The 24,095-nt window shown below is 37.9% G+C and overlaps 1 protein-coding gene across 3 annotated transcripts in view; it reads left to right on the forward strand.

Annotated features, from left to right (window-relative positions):
- The window catches only part of SORCS2 (sortilin related VPS10 domain containing receptor 2), a 537,400-nt gene that overhangs the window by 479,509 nt on the left and 33,796 nt on the right, over nucleotides 1–24,095 (forward strand). For all 3 annotated transcript variants that reach the window (XM_066548660.1, XM_066548659.1, XM_066548661.1), the window contains exons 15-19: nucleotides 13,188–13,308; nucleotides 14,580–14,713; nucleotides 15,229–15,357; nucleotides 17,075–17,246; nucleotides 20,917–21,103. In XM_066548660.1, coding sequence (XP_066404757.1) covers nucleotides 13,188–13,308; nucleotides 14,580–14,713; nucleotides 15,229–15,357; nucleotides 17,075–17,246; nucleotides 20,917–21,103 — 743 coding nt within the window. The remainder of the gene's footprint in view (nucleotides 1–13,187; nucleotides 13,309–14,579; nucleotides 14,714–15,228; nucleotides 15,358–17,074; nucleotides 17,247–20,916; nucleotides 21,104–24,095) is intronic.

Here is a 24,095-nt window from a genome sequence, read left to right on the forward strand (position 1 = left end):
TTGCATAGATTTTCAACTGTGCATGTTTGAGATGGTCCTTGAGTCAGTGGCTTTTGCTTCTCACAGTCAAATAGATGCTTACAGTGATGTCTGAACCTCCCTGGTATGTAACCTGTCTTTGAAATCATCTGACCGCAGTATTTCAGATTTTAAAGATTATGTTGAAATTAAATCTTGCAAAGTTACCACTGGGGAGAGTGGAATAATAGGACTGCTTTACAAATCTGAAAGATGCAGGGGAAAAAATAACTATTTCCTCTTGGCTTTTTTTGTTTTCTACAGATTTTTAGTCAGATCAAAAATGTTACACATCTATTGTCTTCACTGTGTAAATAACTGTAGTATTGTCTTAGTTAATAGCACTGCAGTACTTGATGTAACCAAGCACTGTGCTATCAAATATTTGTTTTCATTCTGTGCAGTGACAGAGGCAGATGCTGTGAATAGAGTTAAAAATAACCAAATTCTGCAACTCAGAATTGTTTACCCTGTTTATCTGTCTTTTACCAAAGGATCTGGGACATCTGGATCTGAGCTGCACATTTTGCTCCATCTCTAGGATAAATGCTAGTGCTTTAGAACTGTCTGAGAGTAAAACACACCTGTCCAGTAGGGGAGAAAGGCACACGCTGCCTGCAGCCAGAGAGGGGAGTGCACTGAGGGCAATGCACGCAGGTTGTTTTGTGTGCTCCTGTTGCAACAGTTTGTGTGATTCTTTATATGGAGCTCAGTGTGCTCATGACAAGCTTTGTCTCCCAGGACTTACAAATGTACCAGTGGCATTTTCCCCAAGGAAAAAGGAATTAATAGCCCAGTGTATAAAGGACCCTCAGCAAAGCAGAAATCCTACCCAATGTACTTCCAAGGGTTGTGCCAAGTCCATAGCACTGTGCAGATGTGGGGTTTGGGCTGTTGGTTTTTTCTCTCTTTCTTCACTGCCCCATTTATCCTCCATTATGCATCTATAACCTGAGAAGAACAGTATTATCCCATCATCTCTCTCTTCTCTCAAATACAGGTTTATTTATGATATAATATATGCCACATGGAGACACTTATGCCTCTGAATGAGGGATTTCCATTGATTTCAGTAAAAGTAGACAGATCAAAAGCTTATCCCAAACTGTACTTACTGGCAGATAAAGTGATGTGTGGAGACTGTATGCTCTGGGCTTGGGGTTCTTTCCTTATTAAGTATCATTAAAAACAGTGATTCTGTGAAGATGTGCTTAAATATCTGGCTGAATGGGCTAAAGAGCTCTTGTAAAACATGATGCCTGTCTAAAATCATCTATCTCAAGTACATGGAGCTGAAGCTAGATTTGGTACATGAGCCCAATCTGACAACAAAAGCATCATGTGACTTGTACATTTCTAGAGGCACAGCAAGAGTCTGACTCTAGTGTGTCATGCCAGGCTTGTTGCATCTTACTTTTTAGCTAGTTTTACTGAGCATGGAGGGCATCAAACATTTAATAGCACAGACTGGCCCTGAAGATACATGCAAATTTCCTACCTGATTCTAAAGAAAATGAGAGGAATAAACCTGCAGTATGAGTTTCATTGTTGCCATTGTATAAACTTCCTCATCTCTCCCACTGCTTTTGACTGTGTCACCTTCAGGGTGATGTTGTCAGCCCAGTGGTGCTCTGTCTGACTTTATGTCAAGACCTTTTGTCGTTCTGTCTGGCTTAGTCCATTTTTCCTGAAAACCTATTCTTGTACTAAATTATCGTGCTTGACTTAATCTACAGTGATTTGTTGCTTTTGAGAAATACACATTCCCTGGAAAAAAACCCGGAAATCAACTAGTCTATCTTTTCATTTTGTTTGAAAGAATTTTCTTCCTAGTAGAATATGGTAAGATGACCTTGTAAGTGGTAATGGAAATAAATTAATTGAGGAATCCCCAAATCCATTGCCAAGGACCTAGTTTGATATATTTTCCTAGTACAGGATTTCGATTCTCTTCCTTTGGTATGGAATGTGCTTGAATAAAGACTTTGAATAAAGAGTCAAAATCTGCATAAATTAGTAGAGATAGCATAATACTGAAGTGGGAAGGTAATAACTGAAAAAATGTGCAGTGTGCAACAAAATTAAGGAATAGACAGTATTTCATCTAAAGCTTCTAGAATAAACTCCCAAAAGAGTCAAAGAATATTTTACAAGTCCTGAAATTGACTGTTAAGGTAAAATCCTGGACCTACTGAAGTCAATCTGTGTGTAAGAGACTTCTCATTCTCCAGCATGGTGTCTGGGATATTGACTGGACTTGTAAGTGGCTTGAATTTGAATTTCAGTTCTGTCCTAATTTATCCAGAATCATAAAATCCCAGAATGGTTTGGGTTGGAAGGGAACTTTGAGACTATTTAGTTCCACTCCTCCTCTCATGGGCAGGGCACCTCCTAGAATAACTTGCTCGAAGCCCCATCCTGCCTGGCCTTGAACATTTCCAGGGATGGAGTATCCACAGCTTCTCTGGACATGGTCCAATGCCTCCACATCCTTCTTGTGTTCTTCTCTGGGGGGACCCCAGAGCTGGATGCAGCACTGTGGGTGGGTCTCAAGAGAGTGGACAGGGTGGCAGAATCCTCTCTCTTGCCTTGTGGTCTGCAGTACTTTGGATGCATTCCAGGATAAAATTGGCTTTCTGGGCTGTGAGCACACACTGATGGCTCATGTTGAACTTCTTGTTAACCAACACCTCCCACTTCTTCTCATCAGGGCTGTTTTTAATTCATTCTTCCACCCAGCCTGTATTTGTGCTTGGTATTGACCCAAACCTGGTGCAGGGCCTTGAATTTGGCCTTGTTGAACTTTATGAGGTTCACACAGGCCCACCTCTCAAGCCTTCAAGGTCCCTCTGGATGGTCCCTTCGCTCCAGTGTGTTGACTGCACCACACAGTTTGGTGTCAGTGGCAGATTTTCTACAGGAGGACTTGATCCCACTGTCCATGTTCCAGCAAAGGTGTTAAACAGCACTAGTCCCAATACTGACCCCTAAGGAATGTCACTCATGATTGTTTTTCATTCCAATGTGAAGTGGTCTAGTAAGCTTTACTGAAGAAAAAGGAAAATGTGAACCTGGTTGCCTCAAGTCCTCATTTCAGAAAGTTTTGTGTTTTCTCCAAAACAGAGAGGAAAGCCAAATGTTGACTTGTCAAAAGTTTTCATAAAACTCATTTGTCATCTGTCAGTCAACATTAATCTAAATCATTCATCAAAATCCCCTGCAGTATTCTAGGTATGTACATACAAATGCTAAGGAAAATATATTTTATTCCATTGTGCTCTGCAAAAAACCTAGTTCCGATTTTTAGGAGTTTTAGTGGTAAAATATTCAAAACTTTAGGAAACTCATTCTGTTTTCAATCTGTCTAGATTTCCATTTCTAAAGAGACCTAGTTATGAGTTTAGGAAAGATAAACAATTAAGTATTCATAAATTTTAGGAAATTTGATCTGTGTAAAAATCAAATTCTAAATGAGGAGCTCGAATTCAGTATTTATTGCTAAATGAATAAGTAAGGTTTGCTAAGAAATTTTCTCAACCAGTGTATTTTCATCAAAATAGTGCATGGACTAGTAGGTTTTATTTTGTCCTAAATTTGTAACAATCAAAGTTACTGCAACTCTGTTGAACAATACTGAACAATATTTTCTAGTTGGGAAAAATTACTTGCTAATAATGGATTGAGTAATGGCCTAACTCAGTGCAAAAGGAAGAATTTTTGAGTGTCTGAAATATTGATGTCCCTCTCCAGAGGAAATAGTTAATGTAATGAAAGTTTCAAACCTGTTTGAAATGCTTCTAAATCACATCTCAGCTTCTGAGAGTGTTTCCCAAACCAGGTTATTTAGATTGCAATGTAAACCCAGTAGGCACAATAACATATGGTACCACAGACATAGCCCCTTTTAAAAGGCCAATAAGAGGTTACATAAAAGAACTGCTTTTCTTTATGTCAGGTAGAATAAAAATCTTCCTTGTGGGTAATTGTATTTTTCCAGAGGGCTATTTTTTTTTGTATTGTCTCATAGAATAACAACTTTGGATGCTGCTGGGAACTTTATGGCATCTCTGAACTCCTGCATACATATTTTGCTGTCTTGAATGCCCATTGTGTTCCTTCGGGTTCCTGGGTGATCATGGAAACAGGAAGATAGTCTAATTTTTACTTACTCTAAACCAGATGAATATTAATAAGTGTTAGATATTCGGTAGAGCTGTCTGGATTTTGTAACTGTTGATTCTGCTAGGAATGTCAACCTCACCTTTAACAACATCAATAGCAGTCAGCATTGCATGCACTTTTTGGAGCTTATTGTCACACATGGCAGGACATTCCTTTTCCTGTCCTCTGAGTACCTTACTAGGTGAAGATACTTCTCTGTGTTTTGAATTCTTCTCTACTGACTTCCTCATACTGCAACCTTTATAAAAGGTAGATAAAAGGTAGATAAAGCCTCATTATGATGGAGAATAGCTGGTTTCTGAAGGCAAATTCTGGGTTTTCTTTTCAGCTACTTAATGTCTTGAATGAGAATCATTGTTCAGTTATGAAATGGTTGTCCTGTTCTCTGCATGAGAAGGAACATATCTGAGATTAAACAGAGGAAATGTGGTGAAAAAAGCATTGGAAAAGCAAACTGCTTCTTCTATTCCAATGCAATCTAGATATCAGCTAATGCAGATGTACAGATCTCTGTTTAGCAGCAAGCCTAATGCTTTTGCTGTCATCTCCGTGGACAAAGATGTTAGCAGAGCAAGTCAAAGCATTGCAGTGTCACCACCAGCTTGGACCTTGGAGTCAAGACATTGTACTGCCCCAGTCTCACTCTGCTCAAAAGAAGTTTAGTGGGTAAAGTTTGGTCTTTAAATTTCTTTCCTTACAGTTTCATATTCTAGTCAGAAGCACAGCAATAGGATGCTTTCAGTCACTTTAAAGCCCATATTTAATACATTTTTAGGACAGATTTGTTAATATATTTGAGTAAGAGGAACTGAAAAGTTAGGAATCCGTGTTCTGTTAGAATCTGTTTATTGCCTTATCACTGTTTACAGGAGGAAAGGACAGAAAATGGTGATGTGACTTTTTCATTCAGAATAGGCTTTGTGTAATTTTAAGCCCTTTTCACAGAGAGAGTGCCTGAAGCTTTGATCCTCTAACTATGCTTCCCTTTTGGTTTCTATTTCAAATAAATAACCATTACAAACTTAGACAACAACTAAATTTTCTTAACACTTTATTTGCTTTTGGTTGGGGCCTTGAACTATATTTTGCTCTCAAAATGAAGAAACCACAATTTAGATGACTGTAGTCTAGTAACTCTAGCTCTGCTAGGTGAAGTCTGAATTAAGAATTTCTAATTGTGATGAGACTTGCTTTTTAAATATATGAGTAGGATAGAGAGTATTAGCTAAAGAATTTTAAAATTTTACAAGTATCCCAGATTAATTTGATCTTTAAGTAAGATGAAAACAGAGAGTTGAATTATGTAAAAGCTATCCTCTACAGTGTCATATGTTTCTCTTTGAACAATTTTGTTCACTGTCCACTTTGTATTTACTTCTGCATAAGACATTAGGCTAGGCACTAAATCTGCAATGTTTTCCAAACAGCATACGTGTTAAAAGGTTGTTCTTGGACAGGAATTTATCAAATAGATGGGAAAAAATGTTGGATGTAATTCACAAATATCATGGAGACACTGAAATCCTGGATGAAGTGGAAACACCCTCATTCTGCTTCTCCCCAGCACTTCTCAGAACCTAAGCATTCATTTCCGTTCTTTTTCCCCAAAAGAGCTAAAACCAAGATGTTTTGGCATTAAAGAATGAATGGCAATTATTAGCTTATGTGAACAGGAAACAATGAAAAAACATATTTTGGTTCAATTTCAAGTAAATTGTTTCCTCCCTTCATTTTTCACTTTGGCAGCCAAAAAAAAAAACACCCAACCAAAACCCAGAAAAACCAGCCCAACCCAGAAACCCTACTCTTCTCTTTAGTGTATTAAGTATATGCATGTGTTTGTAGTTTAAGGCATTTAAATCATAAATGTCTCAGCATATTTGAACATGATCTCCTGTATACACAAGCACTTTTTATGTGCAGTTGCTTTATGTAGGCAGGTGTCTACTTTTGCACATGGAAGCATTCATCATTTCTCTAGTTGCAATTTAGGAAGGCCACTGAAATGTGACCTCTGTTATGTTCTTTTGGAGAATTAGAAAAATATGCTGAATTATAATCTTGATGTGTAACAGACTGCAGCTTGAATCTCACATTACTTTCACCCATTTTACCAGAAGGAACCCTCTGACTTATCTGGGTTTTTGTTGATTTTACAACAATGTAATGGAAGCAAAGACAACTGTTGGAAGGAAAGCTCTTCTAGTAAAGATTCACTTGTCATTTTCTCCTTTGAAAATAGTAGGCTTTAAATGTCACTGTAGGACATATTCATGGCTATCTCTGCCAACCCAAATCCCCTTGGAAAATCTTTCAATAATAATATTATTCCTGTGAGTTAACAAGAGCACTGCCTGTTGGCAGTGGCTACACTAAAGTACATCCTTCCCTGCCACCATCTCATCAATTTGCTCCTCAGCTAGGTAATTTCTACACAGATTTTGGCATGTCTCAGTGTATGTTCAAAGACATTTTAATAATATGAACCACAACAGGCAGAACAAAAAGAAGATTGTCACATTTATTTGCTTTTTCAAGAATATTTTCATCGTTCATAGTAAAGGTCTACGTGAAGCAAAGGACTCAGCTCTTTGAAGTCACCATAAATTGACAAGACTTCTAACTAATCCTTTTATGTAGAAGATAACTGAGAAAGATGCTGGTTTTTTAATGTAAATGGTCTTTGATATCTAGCGAACTGTAAGGTAGATTGAATATTTAATCTGAAATTGCAATAGTCTTATAAAAATTAGCAGAGAGGTCTGAGAGTTAAAAAATATACAAAACATGAGAGTTAAAAAATGTACAAAACAGTAAGTTCACTGACCATTCTATTTCCTTCTCATATGATTTACTGCTGGAAAGGAGACCTTCAATTCGGAACAAGGTATAAATATAATTTTTTGATGAAGCCCTGTGACTGCTTCCATTTAAAAGGAGACAGAAAGAATTGTTAAAAGAATTAACTAGCATCTCTCATAGTGTGGTTTCCTTTCCCACCTTGGTCATATACTCACTGTTAGCTAGTGAGGTTTAGATCTGTAAAGAATTTTGGGTACATGCTTGGACAGTTTGCTTAGGTGCTCTCCAAAGGAATTTCGACATATTATCCAAGAGAGAGCCCTTGAGATGCCCATCTCACCTGTATGTGGGGCCCTCAACTGACCCTGATTCAAATCCTAGGTTTTACTGTCAGTAGCTCTGTACTTTTGAAGTCTCTTTCAAAAAAACTAGAGGCCACCCCCAAGTGGCATATGAATTTAGCAGAGTATGCCAACAGGGCAGCTCATCACTGTGCAGACACTCTGCTGCAGTGTCCTGTTCTGAACATCACAGCTGATGGCAAGCTCATCAAAAAGGAGAGCAAAAGCCAGTGCAGCACTTGGAGATTAAAGCAGTGAGTCTAGAATGAAAGAGGCTTCTGATTTCAAACAAAGGGACTGTGCATCACACAATTGTCATCCCTAGTCCTCAGTACAACTGCAAAACTTGCACGGTTTTAGTTGCTACATTAAACATCTGAATAAATTCCCCACGTGACCTTTGTGACCTTGGTGGGAAAATCCTGCAGGATCACTCCCACCACTCTGAGGTCTTTGAGTGTTCTCAGGTATTCATGAGTAAAACAAAACACAGGGACAGGAGATGACACAGCTACTGCTGCTCACCTGAGCAAGGAGTCTCTATTGAATAGGTCTTGTCTATTGAACAGAATTTACTGGAAAAGATTATCATTGCATATAATTTCTGTTAAATTAACTCTGCCTGATTATGAGCTTTATCAGGAACAGAAATAACCAGCAATCCTCCAACAAATAGTTTAAATGAGTTAGCTTAAAAACTGCATTAAACTGTCTTATCTATCAAATGATGCAATCAAATTAAAAAATTATGTGCTCATAAATGAACTAGGAACAAATGTACAAAGTTGTTATGGCAACTGAAACGCTGAAGTTAAAATTATGGATCCTAAATCTTGCAAATAAAAGTAAATTAATTTCCAAGGTAATTGGAATTTCTTCCAAAAATTATTTATCACAGCATCATCTTTTATAGTTTCAACAGAATTGATTTGATGGCTTTCTAATGAAATATAGTTAATCAAGAGGAAGGTTTTAGTAGCTTATGAATTGCTATCATCTTGATATATAACTTCTAGTCATCAGTTACACTTGCTGCACCATTTCAGTTTTTTTTATTCATATGATTTTATTCATCATATATATTATATATTTTGCACCTGAGCAATTATATTGTGATTGCTGTTATGTATTGCTTTATTGTAGCTCATATTTTTGTCTAATCCATTGAATCCTACTTAATACTTCCTTAGTTACCTTGAAAAATACTTCTTTTTTATTCTAGTTATCTTTAGCAGCACATTTAAGTGTGCTCATGTGAGGTGTCTGCAACACATGCTACTGCAGCAACAGCATTAATAATCATTAAGACTTTTTTTTCAAACAGTTTGCTAAAGTGGATGTGTGTAAAATGCTTCATTCCTTGGAAAATTTACCCTAGGAATTACAAAGCTGTGTGTCTGTATTTTTAATGGAGTTTGTGACTGTACTGGGACACTTTCTTAAATCTTTGGGATTTTATTTAAGCCAGAGAATGTTTGGTGTCGTTACTATGCTCTGTGAGAACGTCATCTTCAGTTTGTAGAATCAGAACAGCCATAATGGAAATGAGTTTTTGGGGTTTTTTGTTGGGTTCCTTTTTTTTTTCCCCAAGAGGCTGGACCAACATGCAGAAATGTTATTTCAGTCTTCTGCTAAAAATCCACAGAAGAGAATGTTGCAGTTCACCCCCTGAAACAGTGACTTTGCTGTTTGCACACATGGTTTGTACATAGCTGCCATATTATCCCAGTAGGCTTTGCATCATTTCCAGAGTAATTTCTATAGTTTTTCTATCGTTATAAGGTGTGGAACTGGACAATGTTTATTTACCTTCTATCTATAATCCTGATATTTTCTAATTTCCCACTCTAGTGGGGCAGAATGAACAACTTCAACATCTTGAATCATAACTTCAACAGAATTCCAGAATCATAAAATCACTGAGGTCGGAAGTGACCTCTGGAGATGATCTGGTCAAACCCCTTTGCTCACACACACCCACCCAGAGCCACTCACACAGGGCTGTTCCCAGATGGCTTGTGAATGTCTCCAAGGGTGGAGACTCACAGCCTCTCTGGGCCCCTGAACACAGTGCACCCTCACAGCAGAAATGTTGATTCCTGATGTTCAGAGAAGACTTCCTGTATTTCATTTGGAATCTGTTGCCACTGGTCCTGTCACTGGGCGCCACTGAAGACCTGGCTCCAATCCTAGCAAAGAATCTTCTTTGTGCCTTCCCTCCAGATGTTTATAGAGAGTTTTTGACTTTTTCCCCTGAGCCTTCTCTTCTTTGGGCTGAACAGTCCCACTTCTCTCAACCTCTCCTTTCACAAGAGCTGCTCCAGCCCCTTCATCCCTTCACAGCCTTTTGTTGGACCCCCTCCAGTCATTCCATCTCTCTCTTGTACTGGGGAGCCCAGAACTGGACCCAGCACTTCACATGTAAACTCACCAGTACTGAGGAGAAGGAATTAGAGAATAATGTGGCAGTATCTTTTAAATTGATCCTTGTCCTTGGTCTTTCTTGCCCTTCCTCTAGGTCTCTTTGAAGACAGCTCTTTACTCTATAACAAGACTCTGCAAACGTTTTGTTGTACAGCTTTATCTATTCCAGCGAAAAACCCAATTCTTTCAATCATTCTTCATTGGTTACATTTTCTAAGCAGCTTATGAGTCATTTTGCCCCTCTTCAAATTCATTTTTAGTGGGTCTGTAAATATGCATATAAAATCCAAAATTAGACACAATATTCTTCCAGAGGCTTTACCAGTGCCAAGTTTATCAAAATAATTACCCCCACGTCTTCTGTTTTTGAGTTCTCAATACAACCTAGAATTAGTCTTTCTTATTTTGCAGCAACACTTCATTCTTGTTTTAATTCCACAGAATTACCCAAGTCTTTTATTTGATATTTGAAAGTTATTTTCCATTTTGGTTTCCACCTTTCATATGGGTTTGGGCTTCTTTTTTCCCAAGGAGTACTTTTTGCTTGGTTTTGGAGTATGTCATCATACTGATTTCTGAACATTGCTTCCATCATGTCCATTCCCTTCTTTGTGTGTTACCAGCAAAACTTTTTGTCTTTCTTATTTGACCAAAATTGTTAATGAAAATATTGACTGTGGGCCCATCATATCTTTGTGTTACATATCTCAAAATATTCTTTATTTGATAACTACCTTTTGAAAATGGATTCTTCTAATTCAATATGTATTTCCATTCCTCTTCACAGTGATTTTATCTGCACTGTTTTCTTTTTTATATTGAGACAATGTCAGGTAGAAATGTGTAACAGTTTTAACAAAGGTCAAAATATGCTACATTTTTTTCTTTCCTTTATCCACTAATCCAGTTACCCTGTAAAAGGAGAAAATTACATTAGTTTGACATGATTTGGTTTTGATAAATCTGTGGTAGCTGTTTGTTATCATTTTAATTATCTCCAAGGTGCTTAGAAGTGGATAGCTCAATAATTTTTTGGTATCTCTGTGGATATCAAAATTAATCTCTAACTCTCTGAGCTCTGTTTTGCTCTTTTATATCTCTGGTTCTATATACACACATAAAAGTGTATGTGTGGTTGTGTGTGTGTATTTATATATATAAGCAACATCTTTCCCTTGCCATAGTTATTTGGAATCATCCTCATGAGATTTCAAAGATCATTAATAATAGTTCAGAGATTATGTTTTCAGGAGAATGTCATTATTCTGTTCTCCCTTGAACTCAAAACACCACCTCCTTTCTTCCTCTTTCCTTGGCTAATCTGCCTGAGATAGCTCACGCGAATGGAGAAAATTTCATTTGTTCTGTAGAAAATACTTTTCTTGAGGCAGGAGTGAAGCTTTAACAGGACTTGGCTACTTGCACTTGAATGTATATTTTTATGAATGAGTTAATAAAAGAAATGCAGTAAATTTGTGAAGTTTTGTGATGCCTGGAGCAGCAATCACTGAGGTAGGTAGTTGCATAAGCACATGGTGAAGTCTGCCTTATGTTAGTACCTTGTATGGAGAAACAAAGATTTTAGAAAACAGGCACAGGACATTTTGCATACAAAAGACACTTCATGTCTGTCAGCAAACCCAGTCATATTGAAACAGGCATTGTGGAAAAAGCAAGAGACCACCTAGGTAGACACTTTATTGAGTATGTAACTACCAGTGAATAAGATTATATGGTGACAGCAGCTCTTAGGATCCAGCTGAACCAGAAAAAAGAACCAAACCCTTAGGCTTAATGAGAGAAATGGGACCACACACCTCACCTATGTGCACATACAGCCAGTGACTGAGCCACATTTTTTAGTTTGTGTGCATTGCTTCTACTTCTGAGCCATAAGTACGTTTAGAAGGAAAGGAATTGGATGTTCCAAGTCCTTTAATCTCAGAGCCTTAGAAGAAAAGAGTAAAAAATACAAACTAAATGCATATGTTTGTGTTTAATTAACTGCACTGCTTGTGGTGTGGTTTCCTGTGAGCATGGGTTGTCCAGTCACTATAATGGGAGCAGTGTGAGCAATAACCTATTGATATCTACAGCTCTCTGCTGTGGAGGAGAAGCAAAGACACCAGAAAGGAAAGGGGGAAATCATTGTACATCTTTAGTCTCTGTGAACTATTTTTCAGCCTTTTTGGAATATTTCAGAGTTGTAAGCCATTTACCAGGGAACATGCTTTGTGTATTGCCTCTGTGCTGTAGAAAATCAATCACTTCTGGTCTACTCCAGTTCCAAGCTGAACCTGGAATTCAGGACAAGAGAAATGACTGGGCACTGCAGAATGATTTTAGTAAAACTGTACCATTCCTGCTGTGCCTGGATTTGGACAAAACTGAGGGCAAAGCAAAAGGAATTAATTACTTTGGACAATGATACTAAAGCTTGGAATATGAACTCTGTGCAGTATGAACTGCACAGAAATTGTTGGCTTCAGAATTAACCTTAAATTCTTTGGCAAGTAAGTCACATAAGCCTGATACAAACCACAAATACATTTTACTTTTGCCCAAAAAGAGTCTTTATCCTTTCTAATTTGTTGTTTGATGTCATATGTACCCATTTTGTTTTGGAAATAAAGATTCTGTCTTAAAAAATGTTGTCTGCTTTGAAAGTGCAGCTTGTTTTTTAAAGTAATGAGATTTCCTTTTTTTTTCCTTCCCCCCCCCCCCAAAAAAAAAAAAAAGATTATACCGTTTTTGGCTGGTTTTTGTTATACTTTGAACTATCTGAAATGAAGAAGAGACTCTGAATTCTCCAGCACACTGTGAAGATGTAGTGTATTCCTTAGAAATTAATAAAATATTATGATAATGCTGTGAGTTTAACAATAGCATGTTGCCATCTGAAGACTGTAGAAATTAAAACAAAATCCCACAAGAAAAAGAACTGAAGAAATTGCAAATCACAAGGAATGAGCAACAGAGCTGGAAACTGACTCTGGTCATCTGGGTTTCTGCTCCCTGATCTGAGCTTCCTGTCAAAATCCTGGGTTTCTGCTCCCTGATCTGAGCTTCCTGTCAAAATCTGAGAGCTCTGTCTGTTTCACATAGCAAGATAATAGAGAAAAAAAAATATTTCAAATTAGAAAATATTATTCCCTATTTAATTTTTGGATAGTTTGCTAGGGAAAAAAACATTTAACATATGAGTTATATCTCTTCATTGTAAAGTTTCATACAATTAACAAGTGTTTCCTAACTAGACTCATTGTACATAGAAGAGTAATAAAAGTGGAAGAAAAATTAACCTGGGAGCTTTTAGCAGAGAACTACGACTGTGGATAGGAAAAGATAAGACTGAAATTTTGAATCTAAGCTGTTTGGTATTTCTTTGCAGTAAGAGTTTTCTTTTGGTCTTTTGTTCAGAGTCTTTGGACATATCAGCTACCGTTCAGACTGGGAACTGGTGAAGGTGGATTTCAGACCATCCTTCCCCAGGGAGTGCACTGATGAAGACTATGAGTCTTGGGAGCTCACAAATCTGCAGGTATTCATAGTTTTATGTTAACTGACAAAAATTTTCCATAGCTTTCAGATTCATATAGTGTTGTGTGCTAAGAAAATGTTTCCAAATTGAATTCGGATGCTATACCCACAGCTTAGTCTCCTTATGCTGATTTCGCTGGAGTCTAAAGTCAGAGAGGATTTTGTGTTCCCTTTGGTTGTGTGATCTGTGTCCCAAAAAAGGCAGAAGTATATCTGGGGGGTTGCCATAATAATAGGTGGTCCTGCTGGGTTGGGAAGCATGTCCCATAAAGTGAAGTGTGTAATATTGATTGAAACAATTTCAACATTCAGTCATGTTCTGCCAACTTCCTGACCACATACCATACTCATATATAAATTGCCATAAGTAAAGTCCATTCCAGAAGTAATTTAGGATCTCAGTGGACCAATAATGTAATGGAGTCCAGTTGTTTTGGGCGATATCCTTTCTGCATAGTGCACTAAGGCTGTGCTAATCACGATGCTCTGGCCAAATCCACTTTCCGGAAGCTAAATTGTCTGTACAATGTACTGATTAAAGAGACCAATATGTGGTGGTATTTTTTATTAAATGGAACACATCATATTTATTCATAATCATTCTGATTTTTATGTTTTACTTCTTCCACTAGGGTGGGTTAATTTTTCGCATACTTCAGTGTTACTCCGGCTCTCATTTTCTAGTTCTCATGCCTAATTTTACACCTCCTGTTTGGGACTGCTGTGTGTATACAAAGAATGTTACACAGATCTGAGCCTAAAGGGTAACAGTATCTTGGGGTATTGGCATTGAAATATCTTTCAGAAATTAGAAACTACTAAAACTACTTTGACAGAGTACTTGCAGCTGCCCATTTACCAATGGAGTGTGTATGGAGAGAGCTCGTTCTGTGTCCTCATGGTTGATGCTTCAAATGGACAGGCAACATGAGATATGGTCATTTAGAGAAATTCACTATCTGCAGACAGATGAAATTTTTAAATGGCAGTTCTGAGCTTTGCACACAGGTTGGGCACTTATGAAACATAAATTGCACTTTCATTTTCATGTGCATCTTCAGATTTGTGTCCTGGAAATATAGCCCATGTTACAACTCTGTAATGATCTGTTAGTGGACAGCAGTGGATATGAGGGCTTTCTATACCTATATATCTGAGATCAGAGGGCTGGTAAGGTTTATAGTCTTGGCAGGAAGACCAGCCTTTCTCAGGACAACACAAGGTCTGTTTGTGGAGGTTCTGTTGCAATAAGTCCAGTGCTTTGATATTCAGGGTGATCGTTGCATCATGGGCCAGCAGAGAAGCTTTCGGAAGAGGAAGATTTCATCTTGGTGCATTAAAGGGAAAAGTTTCACATCAGCTCTCACATCCAAAGTTTGTGAATGTGTGAACACTGATTTCTTATGGTGAGTCTGTCTGTGGGCCTTTTGACTTATTTCTAATAAATATTTCCATAGAGGTTGAGATGGGTTTATTTTCCTCCTTTTGCCCCTGTTCCCATTAAAAATCTTGCTATGTTTAAGTATTTGTTTCACCTGACTGAACAGATCCTGATGTTTTTCTTTGTTGACCAAGACTTGAAAAATGACCATGGAATTAATTTTAAAGGCAAGCTTAAAAAAAAAAAGAAAATAAAAGAAATGTTTGGTCTGAGTGTCAAAGGAAACCTTTAAAAAAATCCTTTTTTACCAAGGGAGGTAATTTTGCAGAACTGACGAAGTAATTGCAACCAGTTTTTCCCCCAAGTGTACACAACTCCCACTGAAATTAGAACAGAATTGGCTTCATCAACTTGTATGTTCATCTAGTAGAATAACACTGAAAAAATATATTGACTTTGAAAAATGTAGTCTCGTTCACCCCAAACTGGATTGCAGAGTGAAGTGGGGGTAGTAACATGTTTGGTGTTGATGTTTTTCAGTGATTACGGGTTTGAGCGCTCTGCGCCTCTGAAGCTGGAGTCGAGCAAATGCTTTGCTGACTTTTGGTTTAACCCAGAAGCACCTCCTGAAGACTGTGTGTTGGGGCAGGCATACACCAGCAGCACTGGGTAAGCTGATTTTGCATTTCATGGGCTCGATGAGGCTTCCAGAGAGGGGTAGAATATTTCAATCAGTAGCCTCAAATGTGGTTTGAAAGAAATTCATATTTAAATACTTAAATGGAGTCTACAAGAGAGCTGGAGAGGGACTTTACACAAGGACATGTAGTGATAGGACCGGGGGAATGGCCTTTAACTGAAGGAGTGAAGGTTTGGATTAGATAATAGGAAAACTTTCTTTGCTGTAAGAGTGGTGAGTTTCTCTGGGCACAGGTTGCCCAGAGAAACTGGGGATTCCTCATCGCTGGAAGTGTTGAAGGCCAGGTTGGATGGGGCTTTGAGCAACCTGATCTAGTGGAAGGTGTCCCTGTCCATGATAGGAGGGTTAATAGAGATAATCTTTAAGGTCTCTTCCAACCCGAACCAGTCTATGATTCTATGAAATGTAAATTAGGCAAACTGTAAAAACTGGGAAATGGAAAAGTTCTGATTCTGACAAAGGGCATGATCAGAAGGTTCCTACAGATTAATGAAAGGAAAATATTGCCTTGTGTGTTCACAGCAGTTAAAAAACTAATCCATTTGAGAAGAGGGTGAGCTGTCTTTTCAGAATTTTTATTTTTTTGGATCTATTATTACACTTCTGATAGGAATGCTCATGAGCCTTTTAGCTCGTTTCTTGGGTTCAGAGTAATTTTCAGTTTGGATCCAATGAATTACTCTGAGGAACTGACAGCATCTCACAGAATTTCCAAGTTTCTCACTTCCATAAGGGTAAGGAGTTCTGTGGAGAAAAGATTCTTTTCCTGACCATATGGGACACTCAGAATCAAAGGAAAGCTTTAGTAACTATAAACAATACTGCATAGAATATACACTACAATGTAGTCTGACGTCTGTGCTGAGAATAACTTGCAGCTGGCATCTATTCTGGCTTATCATAACACCATCACAGTCAGTTGTGGAGATGAGAACCAAATGCTGAAATGTCCAATCTGGCAATAGAATCACAGTCTCTGTGTATATTTACCTTACAGAGGAAAATGCTGCCTTTTGGGTTGTGGATGACAGCTGGGATATACAGAGTGGGAATTCAGAAGAATGAAATGTAACTCTGATTGTAAAGGATGTTTAAAAATAGCATACCTGTGTGAAAGTGATCTGTAAATAATTACTGTACACATCCGACCATTTCATTATTAGCACTTTAAAAGTGTGAGTCCTTTCACTCTTTTATACAGTTATATTAAACAAATGTTTTAAGTGTTTTAAGAAACAAATAGATTTGGAAGCAGCAGTTAAGCAATTAGTTCTGGGTTAATGTAGAAACTGTTTGGTCTAATTTCTTCCCAATCTGTGGGATTTGAACCAAGACCTCTAGAGCATTGAAGACTTGGATGCTAGAAAAGGGAATGACAGAGAGGTCAGCAGACTGTCTAGGTGCCTGAGGGCTAGTCAGGCATGTTTCTAAGTTGGAAAACACAGACTCTTCCAATGCATGTAAGTGAAATTCTCATCCATGCTCCACATCCTTTCTTCAGCCGGTTACCCCAGTTAAGGCAATGAAAGACTTGCATTGTTAGTTGGCTTTGATCGTTTGCAATCTTCTCTGTTTGTGAACCCAAGGAAAATGCAGTAGCCTCAATCACACATGCATTTGGTGCCTTTGCTGTCATTCTTTTGCTTACCTCCAATTCATTGTGCCCACTGTTTACTGTTTTTGCAGGTACAGGAAAGTTGTTTCTAATGTGTGTGAAGGTGGAGTAGACCTGCAGCAGAACTTAGCACACCATATGTGTCCATTGATTGCTCCCAAGGGACTTCAGATCAGCATCAGAGAAGAAAGTCTGGCTGTAAGGCCTGGGGAAGACATCACCTTCATTGTCCAACAAGAGCAGGTAGTAATAAACATTGCCTACATGGAAGTTGAATTGCTGATTTTAGGGTTAGTTTCATTCCTACCTGTTTTTCTGCTGATTGAAGATTAATTTGTGCTTGAGACAAAGATTAACAGCTTTCTAAATACTGAAACTTGATTTCAAGTGAATAAGATAAGCCAGTAAACTCAGTGAAGCTCCAAATTCCACCCGCAGAACAGGATTTGTCTCCAGAGAAAAAGCACTGATTTCTTGGAAAGTCAGAGTAACTGGATTACCAAAGTCTTCTTGAACTGAAAATTTCAACTGCTGTATCAGAGAACAAAAATGGAGAGAACATTTAATACTTGGGTTTAGATGCTTTTGAGAATCAACCTTTCAGAAAGGAATGAGGCAAAGCCTTACAGAAATCAGCAAATAGCTCAGCATCTGAATATTTTTATATTTTAGTTGTGTTGCCAAAGATACAGGGCCATTTTCTGTTTATTGAAAGACAATTCCCCAAGGCCCTGACCAACAGCAGCGAGTAACTCTTGGATGAATTGTTTGCCATGGGTTTGTTTTCTCATGCTTGTTTTTTAGCATTAAGATATAACTGCTCTGCTCAGGTTACCAGAGTATTGTAATCCTGGCTAACCCCACTGGTTTGCAAGAACTTGAAGAAAGTTCACACATTTTGGCAAACCTGTGCTCTATAAATCAAGCACTTGGGATTTATTTCTGTAATAGAATCAAGAAGGTCTCGTGCAGAACACTGGGCTGCTTAATGCTTCACAGGCTCTGTCCCAGTGCATGCAGTGCCCCAACAGTTTGTGTGGCAAGTCCTGCTGCCTTCTCTTTTTAGAGTTTGTTTGGAAATGTTTATTGTAAGCCTAGAGCATTTGGTTACAATTTGGACTCTAATGATTTTGATTGGCAGTTTGAGTTTCTTCCTACTGAAGCTTTAATTAATCTCTGTGGCAATATGAAAAACATTTAAAATTATTCAAAAATCTCCAGAAATAACGGATCTTGAAGAGAATCCCTTGCTGTGTCTTTTGGTGAACTCTTTGCTCCATGCATCAAAGAGGAAGACAGACTTAGAAGAAATATAGCAGTTTGGTGCCCTCTATGGCTAAGAATAATATTTAAACTCAAATGTTCTGAGTACTGCTTAGAACGTAATCTGTATGACAAAGTCCAATGAGAATTCATAACAATTACTGAGTTTAGGAATCAGCTCTACTACAACAAACCAAAACATATTCTTTTCTCTGGTGAACAAAATTAATTTGCTAGTTTCTGTGAATGCATGTTGTTAGGTGCAAGAATACCAGACATCAGAGAGGAAAGGAAGCAGGCTTCTGGTACATTTGGGCAGTTTGCAACTGTCCTTAGAAATAATAACAAAGAATAAATACACCATCATGGTCATAATTTTCCCCAAATTTTTTTGGCTGAATATATGAATAAATAATGTCATGACAATCTTCTATTTTTTATAGAAGTAGATGTCTCAATTCCTTATAGATTTATCTGCCTTTTCCCTTTATCACTGTTTTGCTACTTCTCCATACTCTGTCTTTACCCATCAGGAAATAGAAATACTTGGATGTTTTGAAGAAAGCACCCTCATCTTTACACTAGGGAAGTTAATAGAATAAAATGTTAAGAGAACCTTCCTCTACTGTCTTTCAATGCTGGTTTCTTTCTCACCTGGAAAAAATATGCATGTACACTTGTTAGCATTAGACAGAGTGAAAAAGAATTGTATGCAAGCTAATGTCATCTAAAGATTCCACTTACTGACACATTGCTGGCAAGGAGATATCTCTTCTGCTTTAAACTTTAATAACATATTATCTCCTCTGCAAAATTCTACCCTTCTGTTGTCAAAGTAAAGATGTTATTTGGGAAAAAACTATTCACAATGAAGAGCCTTTCACAGTCCTTTATGTGTCTTGAAATATGGTGCTTAGGTATTTGATAATCCTAGAGGTTCCTTATTATGGGTATTTTTTACATTATAAGCAATGTTTTTCGTGTGATAAAACATGGAACAAAATCATCCACACTGTAAAATAATAAAAGGAGGAAATAATAGTATGTTTTCCTTTCTTTTGGAAAGGTAATGGCAGGATTACATGGGTTCTAGGCATGATACCTCCTTTGATTTTCAAAGAATCATAGAAATATAGACTGACAGGTTGGAAGGGACCTCAAGGATCATTTGGTCTAACCTCTCTTGGAAAAATCATAGAGCTGGATAAGATGCCTGGCACCTGTCCTGCTAAATCAATAGAATAGAACAGAACAGAACAGAACAGAATAGAATAGAATAGAATAGAATAGAATAGAATAGAATAGAATAGAATAGAATAGAATAGAATTCTGGATAATTAATCAGTTTCCTGGGGAGATTATTGCAATCACTGATCGTTGTCATCATGAAAAGAATTACATAGTGCTGCCTTTTAGGACTAAATTTTGAAATAAAGCAATTTCAGAGAGTGGCTTTTGGAGAAATGAAGTGATTTTTGAATATTTCAATGTCAATCCTTTTCTGCTTTGATGGCCTTTCATGTTGCTTGACCAGCATATGGGTGCATACATTCCTTTCATAGAGGAAAGGAAGTTTTTGAAATTTATACTTGTGTTTCCACAACAAAGAGGCTTTTCTACATAGCCTGGCCCTGCATCTTGCCATGATCTCTGGGAAGCAAGCAGGAACATCCACACTGCTGGAGGTCAAGGAATCAGGGCCCCTTGCTCAGGCAGTGCTGCCAGTAGTGTTGAAAAAGCTTTGCTGCTCACAGCTAAAACAAATTTTCCATTGACTGAATCCAAATGACCAGTCCATGTGGCACAGACCTGATTTCTCTCTTGAGCAGCTATGCTGTGACAACATGAATGATGGGCATGTTTGTTCTCTGACAATGGTATCAGCCTTGTGGTACTTTAGGCCTGAATTTAGGAACACAGTGTTACTTAAAGGAACACTTAACAGAAGTATTATGAATTATAAATTTCATTAGCTATTTGACATGATCGAATTATTTGACTGGACTTTTAAACCATTTCCCAAACTCAGCTTTATTAAGCATGCATCTAATTTTGCACTAGACCATGTTAGCTCCTAACATGCTGGTAGCTCCGTGTAACACTCTACAACTCTGGAAAGATCCCCGTTTGGGTCTTAAAGGCCACAGGGTTGACAGTGAGAAGGTATGGCTGGAAAGCGCTGTGAAGAACATCTAAGCCAGTTGGTTTTACTTTATAACTGCAAAGGCTAGAAGCTCATGTGATGAGTAGTAAATTGCTAAAATAGCAATCTTCTGTTGCTTACAATCACATGAGCATCACTTTTGAACCTTGGGCTGTTCTGCACCATTATGGTACATAATGTCCAGCTGCATTAAGAGAAGAGTGATGGTTTCTGTCCCATACAACTTGGTTAGTGGTCTGGGGTATGTAATTTTAAGGTAGCACCTTGCTCTGTGAACAGGGTATTTTCTCTGTTAGTGCACACAGCATCTGTTGCACTAATGTAATTGCCATGGCAGAAGTGGTTTTACTGCAGCTGTTGCAGTTGGGTCAAGATGTCTGGCTGGGGCTGAAAACGCTGTTGTGATTCTGTAAAAGGTTATGAACATGTGTCCTGTCTATTTTGGTTGTGGCCATTGCAGATACCTTTGATGTGTTTTCCTTTTAGGGTGATGTATTGAGTACCAAATACCAGGTAGATCTTGGGGATGGCTTTAAGGCGATATACGTGAACCTGACAATGACTGGAGAGCCCATCCGTCACCGCTACGAGAATCCCGGGATTTACCGCGTCTCCGTGAAGGCTGAGAATGTGGCTGGGCATGACGAGGCTGTGGTGTTCGTCCAAGTCAACTGTAAATCAGCTCTTTGGTTTTCTTACTTTGGCCACTGTGTACAAACCTCATGTCAGCTATGAAGGAGGAAAGAAAATTGCTAGTCACAATTAGGAAAGACCCTATTTTTTCAATATCCTCATGCAGTCCTGCAGTGTTGTGTGTTATTAATGCAGAAGCTTGTAAACCTAATCCAGCAGGAGGTCAGAATTAGTTTTGTTTGGATTTGGCAGAAGGATGGTTTATTAATCTTTTAAATAACAAGCATGCCTCAGTATAAATTTCAGGTTTGATCCATCTTCCTGATTCAAAACCCCTTGTCAGCCTTAGCAGCTAAAATTTAATACTTTGAGCTATGTCTTTGTAGAGCTTCCAGGTGCAGTGTAAAGCAAGTTAACAGACGTGTTGGGAAACATGAGTTCTTGTATGATTCTAAAAAACAGTCAAAATCTCAGTGGTTCTAAATCTAAATTTTAGGTAGTTAATTGTCACAGAGTTTTAAATGCTGCTTGGATATAATTTCATGTTTGCAGGCAGTATTACTTGACTTGTATTTCTCTTCCTCTCCTTAATTAAGACTGAAAAAAACCAATCAAACAGATATAAAATAAAGAATAGCACGGCCCAGGGAATATCATGCACCATTGCAAGCTTAATGTACCTCAGTTATCTCATAACTGAAATGAAGAAGGAAACTCAGAAGTGGAACTGATTTCTCCTCTTCCTTTGAGATTCAGGACAGCTATTGCCTGTTTTCAGATGCGTCAAAAAATTCAGAAACTAGTAACATCAAAGGGAAAGATACTCATCTTGCATTCTCCAGGTGTCTGTTTCCCTCTGTTGTGAGTGGTGTGCCTTCCATCCTAATCCCAAAGCAGTGGAAATCACTGGAGCCATATACCAGGTTATGCACAGAGCCATCTGCTTTATGTCAGCTTGTCTAGTGACTGCTGATATTTTTGTATTTTGCTAGTCAGCGTTCTTGAGTTCAGTTTCCAGTTCTTCTTTGAGTAGCAGACAAAGGCAAACACATTCATGCTAAAGACCAGTCTCCTGTTTGTATCGAGCATAAAGAATCAGAATCAAATTTTACAACTCAGTTTCATTATCTGTTTCTTTGTTGTGTTTGTTTTTTAAATCATTTGACACCTCCGAAGAGCTCAGATAAATTACTTAGGGCTTCACTGTTACATTTGAGAAGCTTCTAGGTGCTGAGAAGTGGAGTAGGCAAAGAAATAGTAGATCTATACAAGCAATGAACAGGAAAAAACTCTGTGTGACATTCTTCTCTCCAAGAATAACTTCTAACCCTTCAGAGAATGACAAGCAGTAGCAAGGCCTGATGAAAAGCAGAAGACTTTCTCAAAATGTGCTTTTAACATGGCCTATGTTAGAATAAACAGTAAAACTAAAAGATGTTGATTCTCTTTTATGCAGCAGATTTTAAAATTGCAGAAAGCAGAGTTGTTTTACACAAGTAAATGATTGGTGCATTAGGGGACTGGTGCTGAAGTGCAGAGGCAGCAGGGCACTGAGGCAGATGTGATTCCTGCCTGAGCCTGCCCCTGAATGCTGCACAGGGACTGGCAGACTCATGGAAGTGTGTTACACAGCCTGCTTGAGGAAATGCTTTCACCGCGATTTGCTCTGTTTAATTTTTTTAGGTAAATTACAAGATTTGAGGAAATTAGTTGGCACTAATTAAACTGCAATTTCTACGTTCTAGTGAAACACTGATAGCCATTAAGGGACATTTTTCACTATGGAATACCATGAAAGCAGGGGTCTCTGTAGAATTCTTCTTTCAGGAGTCAGCAGTCTTCAACTGATGTATTATTCCCAGGGAATATTTTCAGAGGGAAATGGAAGAGGAAATCTTTCCACTTCTGCCAGGTTGCTATGTGATACTCTTTAATGCAGGACAATTATGAGAATTTTAGCCTGTCAGGCAAATCATACTTTCTGATCCAGATTAAACAATCTAAAACTTTCTAATGAACTGCAAGACAAATTAGAAATTAGAATTAGCATAAATGTGAGTAGGCAACTGTAGAGGCCCAAGAACTCAGAATAAAAAGAACTAAAGAAGAACTGCATACATCTATTAATACATATGCTGCATGTGTTTTATTTTTCATGGAACCATGACCTGTATAGTGTAGAACTTTGGAAACTACTGAAATTTTAACTTAGTTAAATAGAAATCATATAACTTCAGTCTTAATTGTACACACTTAAGAGTGCTATGAAGCTTGTTCAAATGCATTATGGAATTGTGTAACAGAGACAAGCAGAAGGATTTGCAGTAATTATTCTCAGCTCTTTAATATACAGAAAGAGCAAACCTGAAATTACAGTCATCATTCAAGTACCAAGTAACTTGGCCTCTAAAAATTTTGGAAAAGAAAGTAATCTTCTTCTGGAACAAAACCATATCTCAAAGTAATCAGTTTCCTCTGTGAAAACACAGATTTGTGGCAGAAGCTAAAAAGTTTCTCAGATCCTTCGAGAAGGAAAATATATTTCTAGGAGGAACAAATTTATTGAAATTCCTAACATTTCTGAATTTTATTCAAGACACGATCACCAGAGAAGCATTTTTTACTCCCCTGGAAGCTACTGAAGAAATAATTTGTTAAAGCACCCAACATTTTTTGAATTCATGTAGGTGGTTAGAGAGTTATTGGAGAAAATGCAGAGTAAAATAGAGCCTTGCATTCAGATGAAGCACCACACAGACCAAGTGAAGTGAGGTGGAAAAGGGCTTTGGACAGCTTACTCTCAGAAGTTCAGTCAGTTTAGTCAAAGTGAAATTAGAAGTGAACCAGCAATGACTCAGTTCCTGATACAAAATAAGAGAAATGCTTCAGAGCAGTGTTAATTACCATTAAGTTTGCACTGAGATGAAAAACCTTTGAATGAGTTAAAAAATATTTAGAATGGAACAGAAATGGATGGTATTCATTCTGTGTAAGGAATGAATGTTGAACTCTGCGGTGGTTTCGTATCCCAG

This window comes from Molothrus aeneus, chromosome 4, assembly GCF_037042795.1.
Source record: "Molothrus aeneus isolate 106 chromosome 4, BPBGC_Maene_1.0, whole genome shotgun sequence".
Classification (NCBI taxonomy): domain Eukaryota; kingdom Metazoa; phylum Chordata; class Aves; order Passeriformes; family Icteridae; genus Molothrus; species Molothrus aeneus.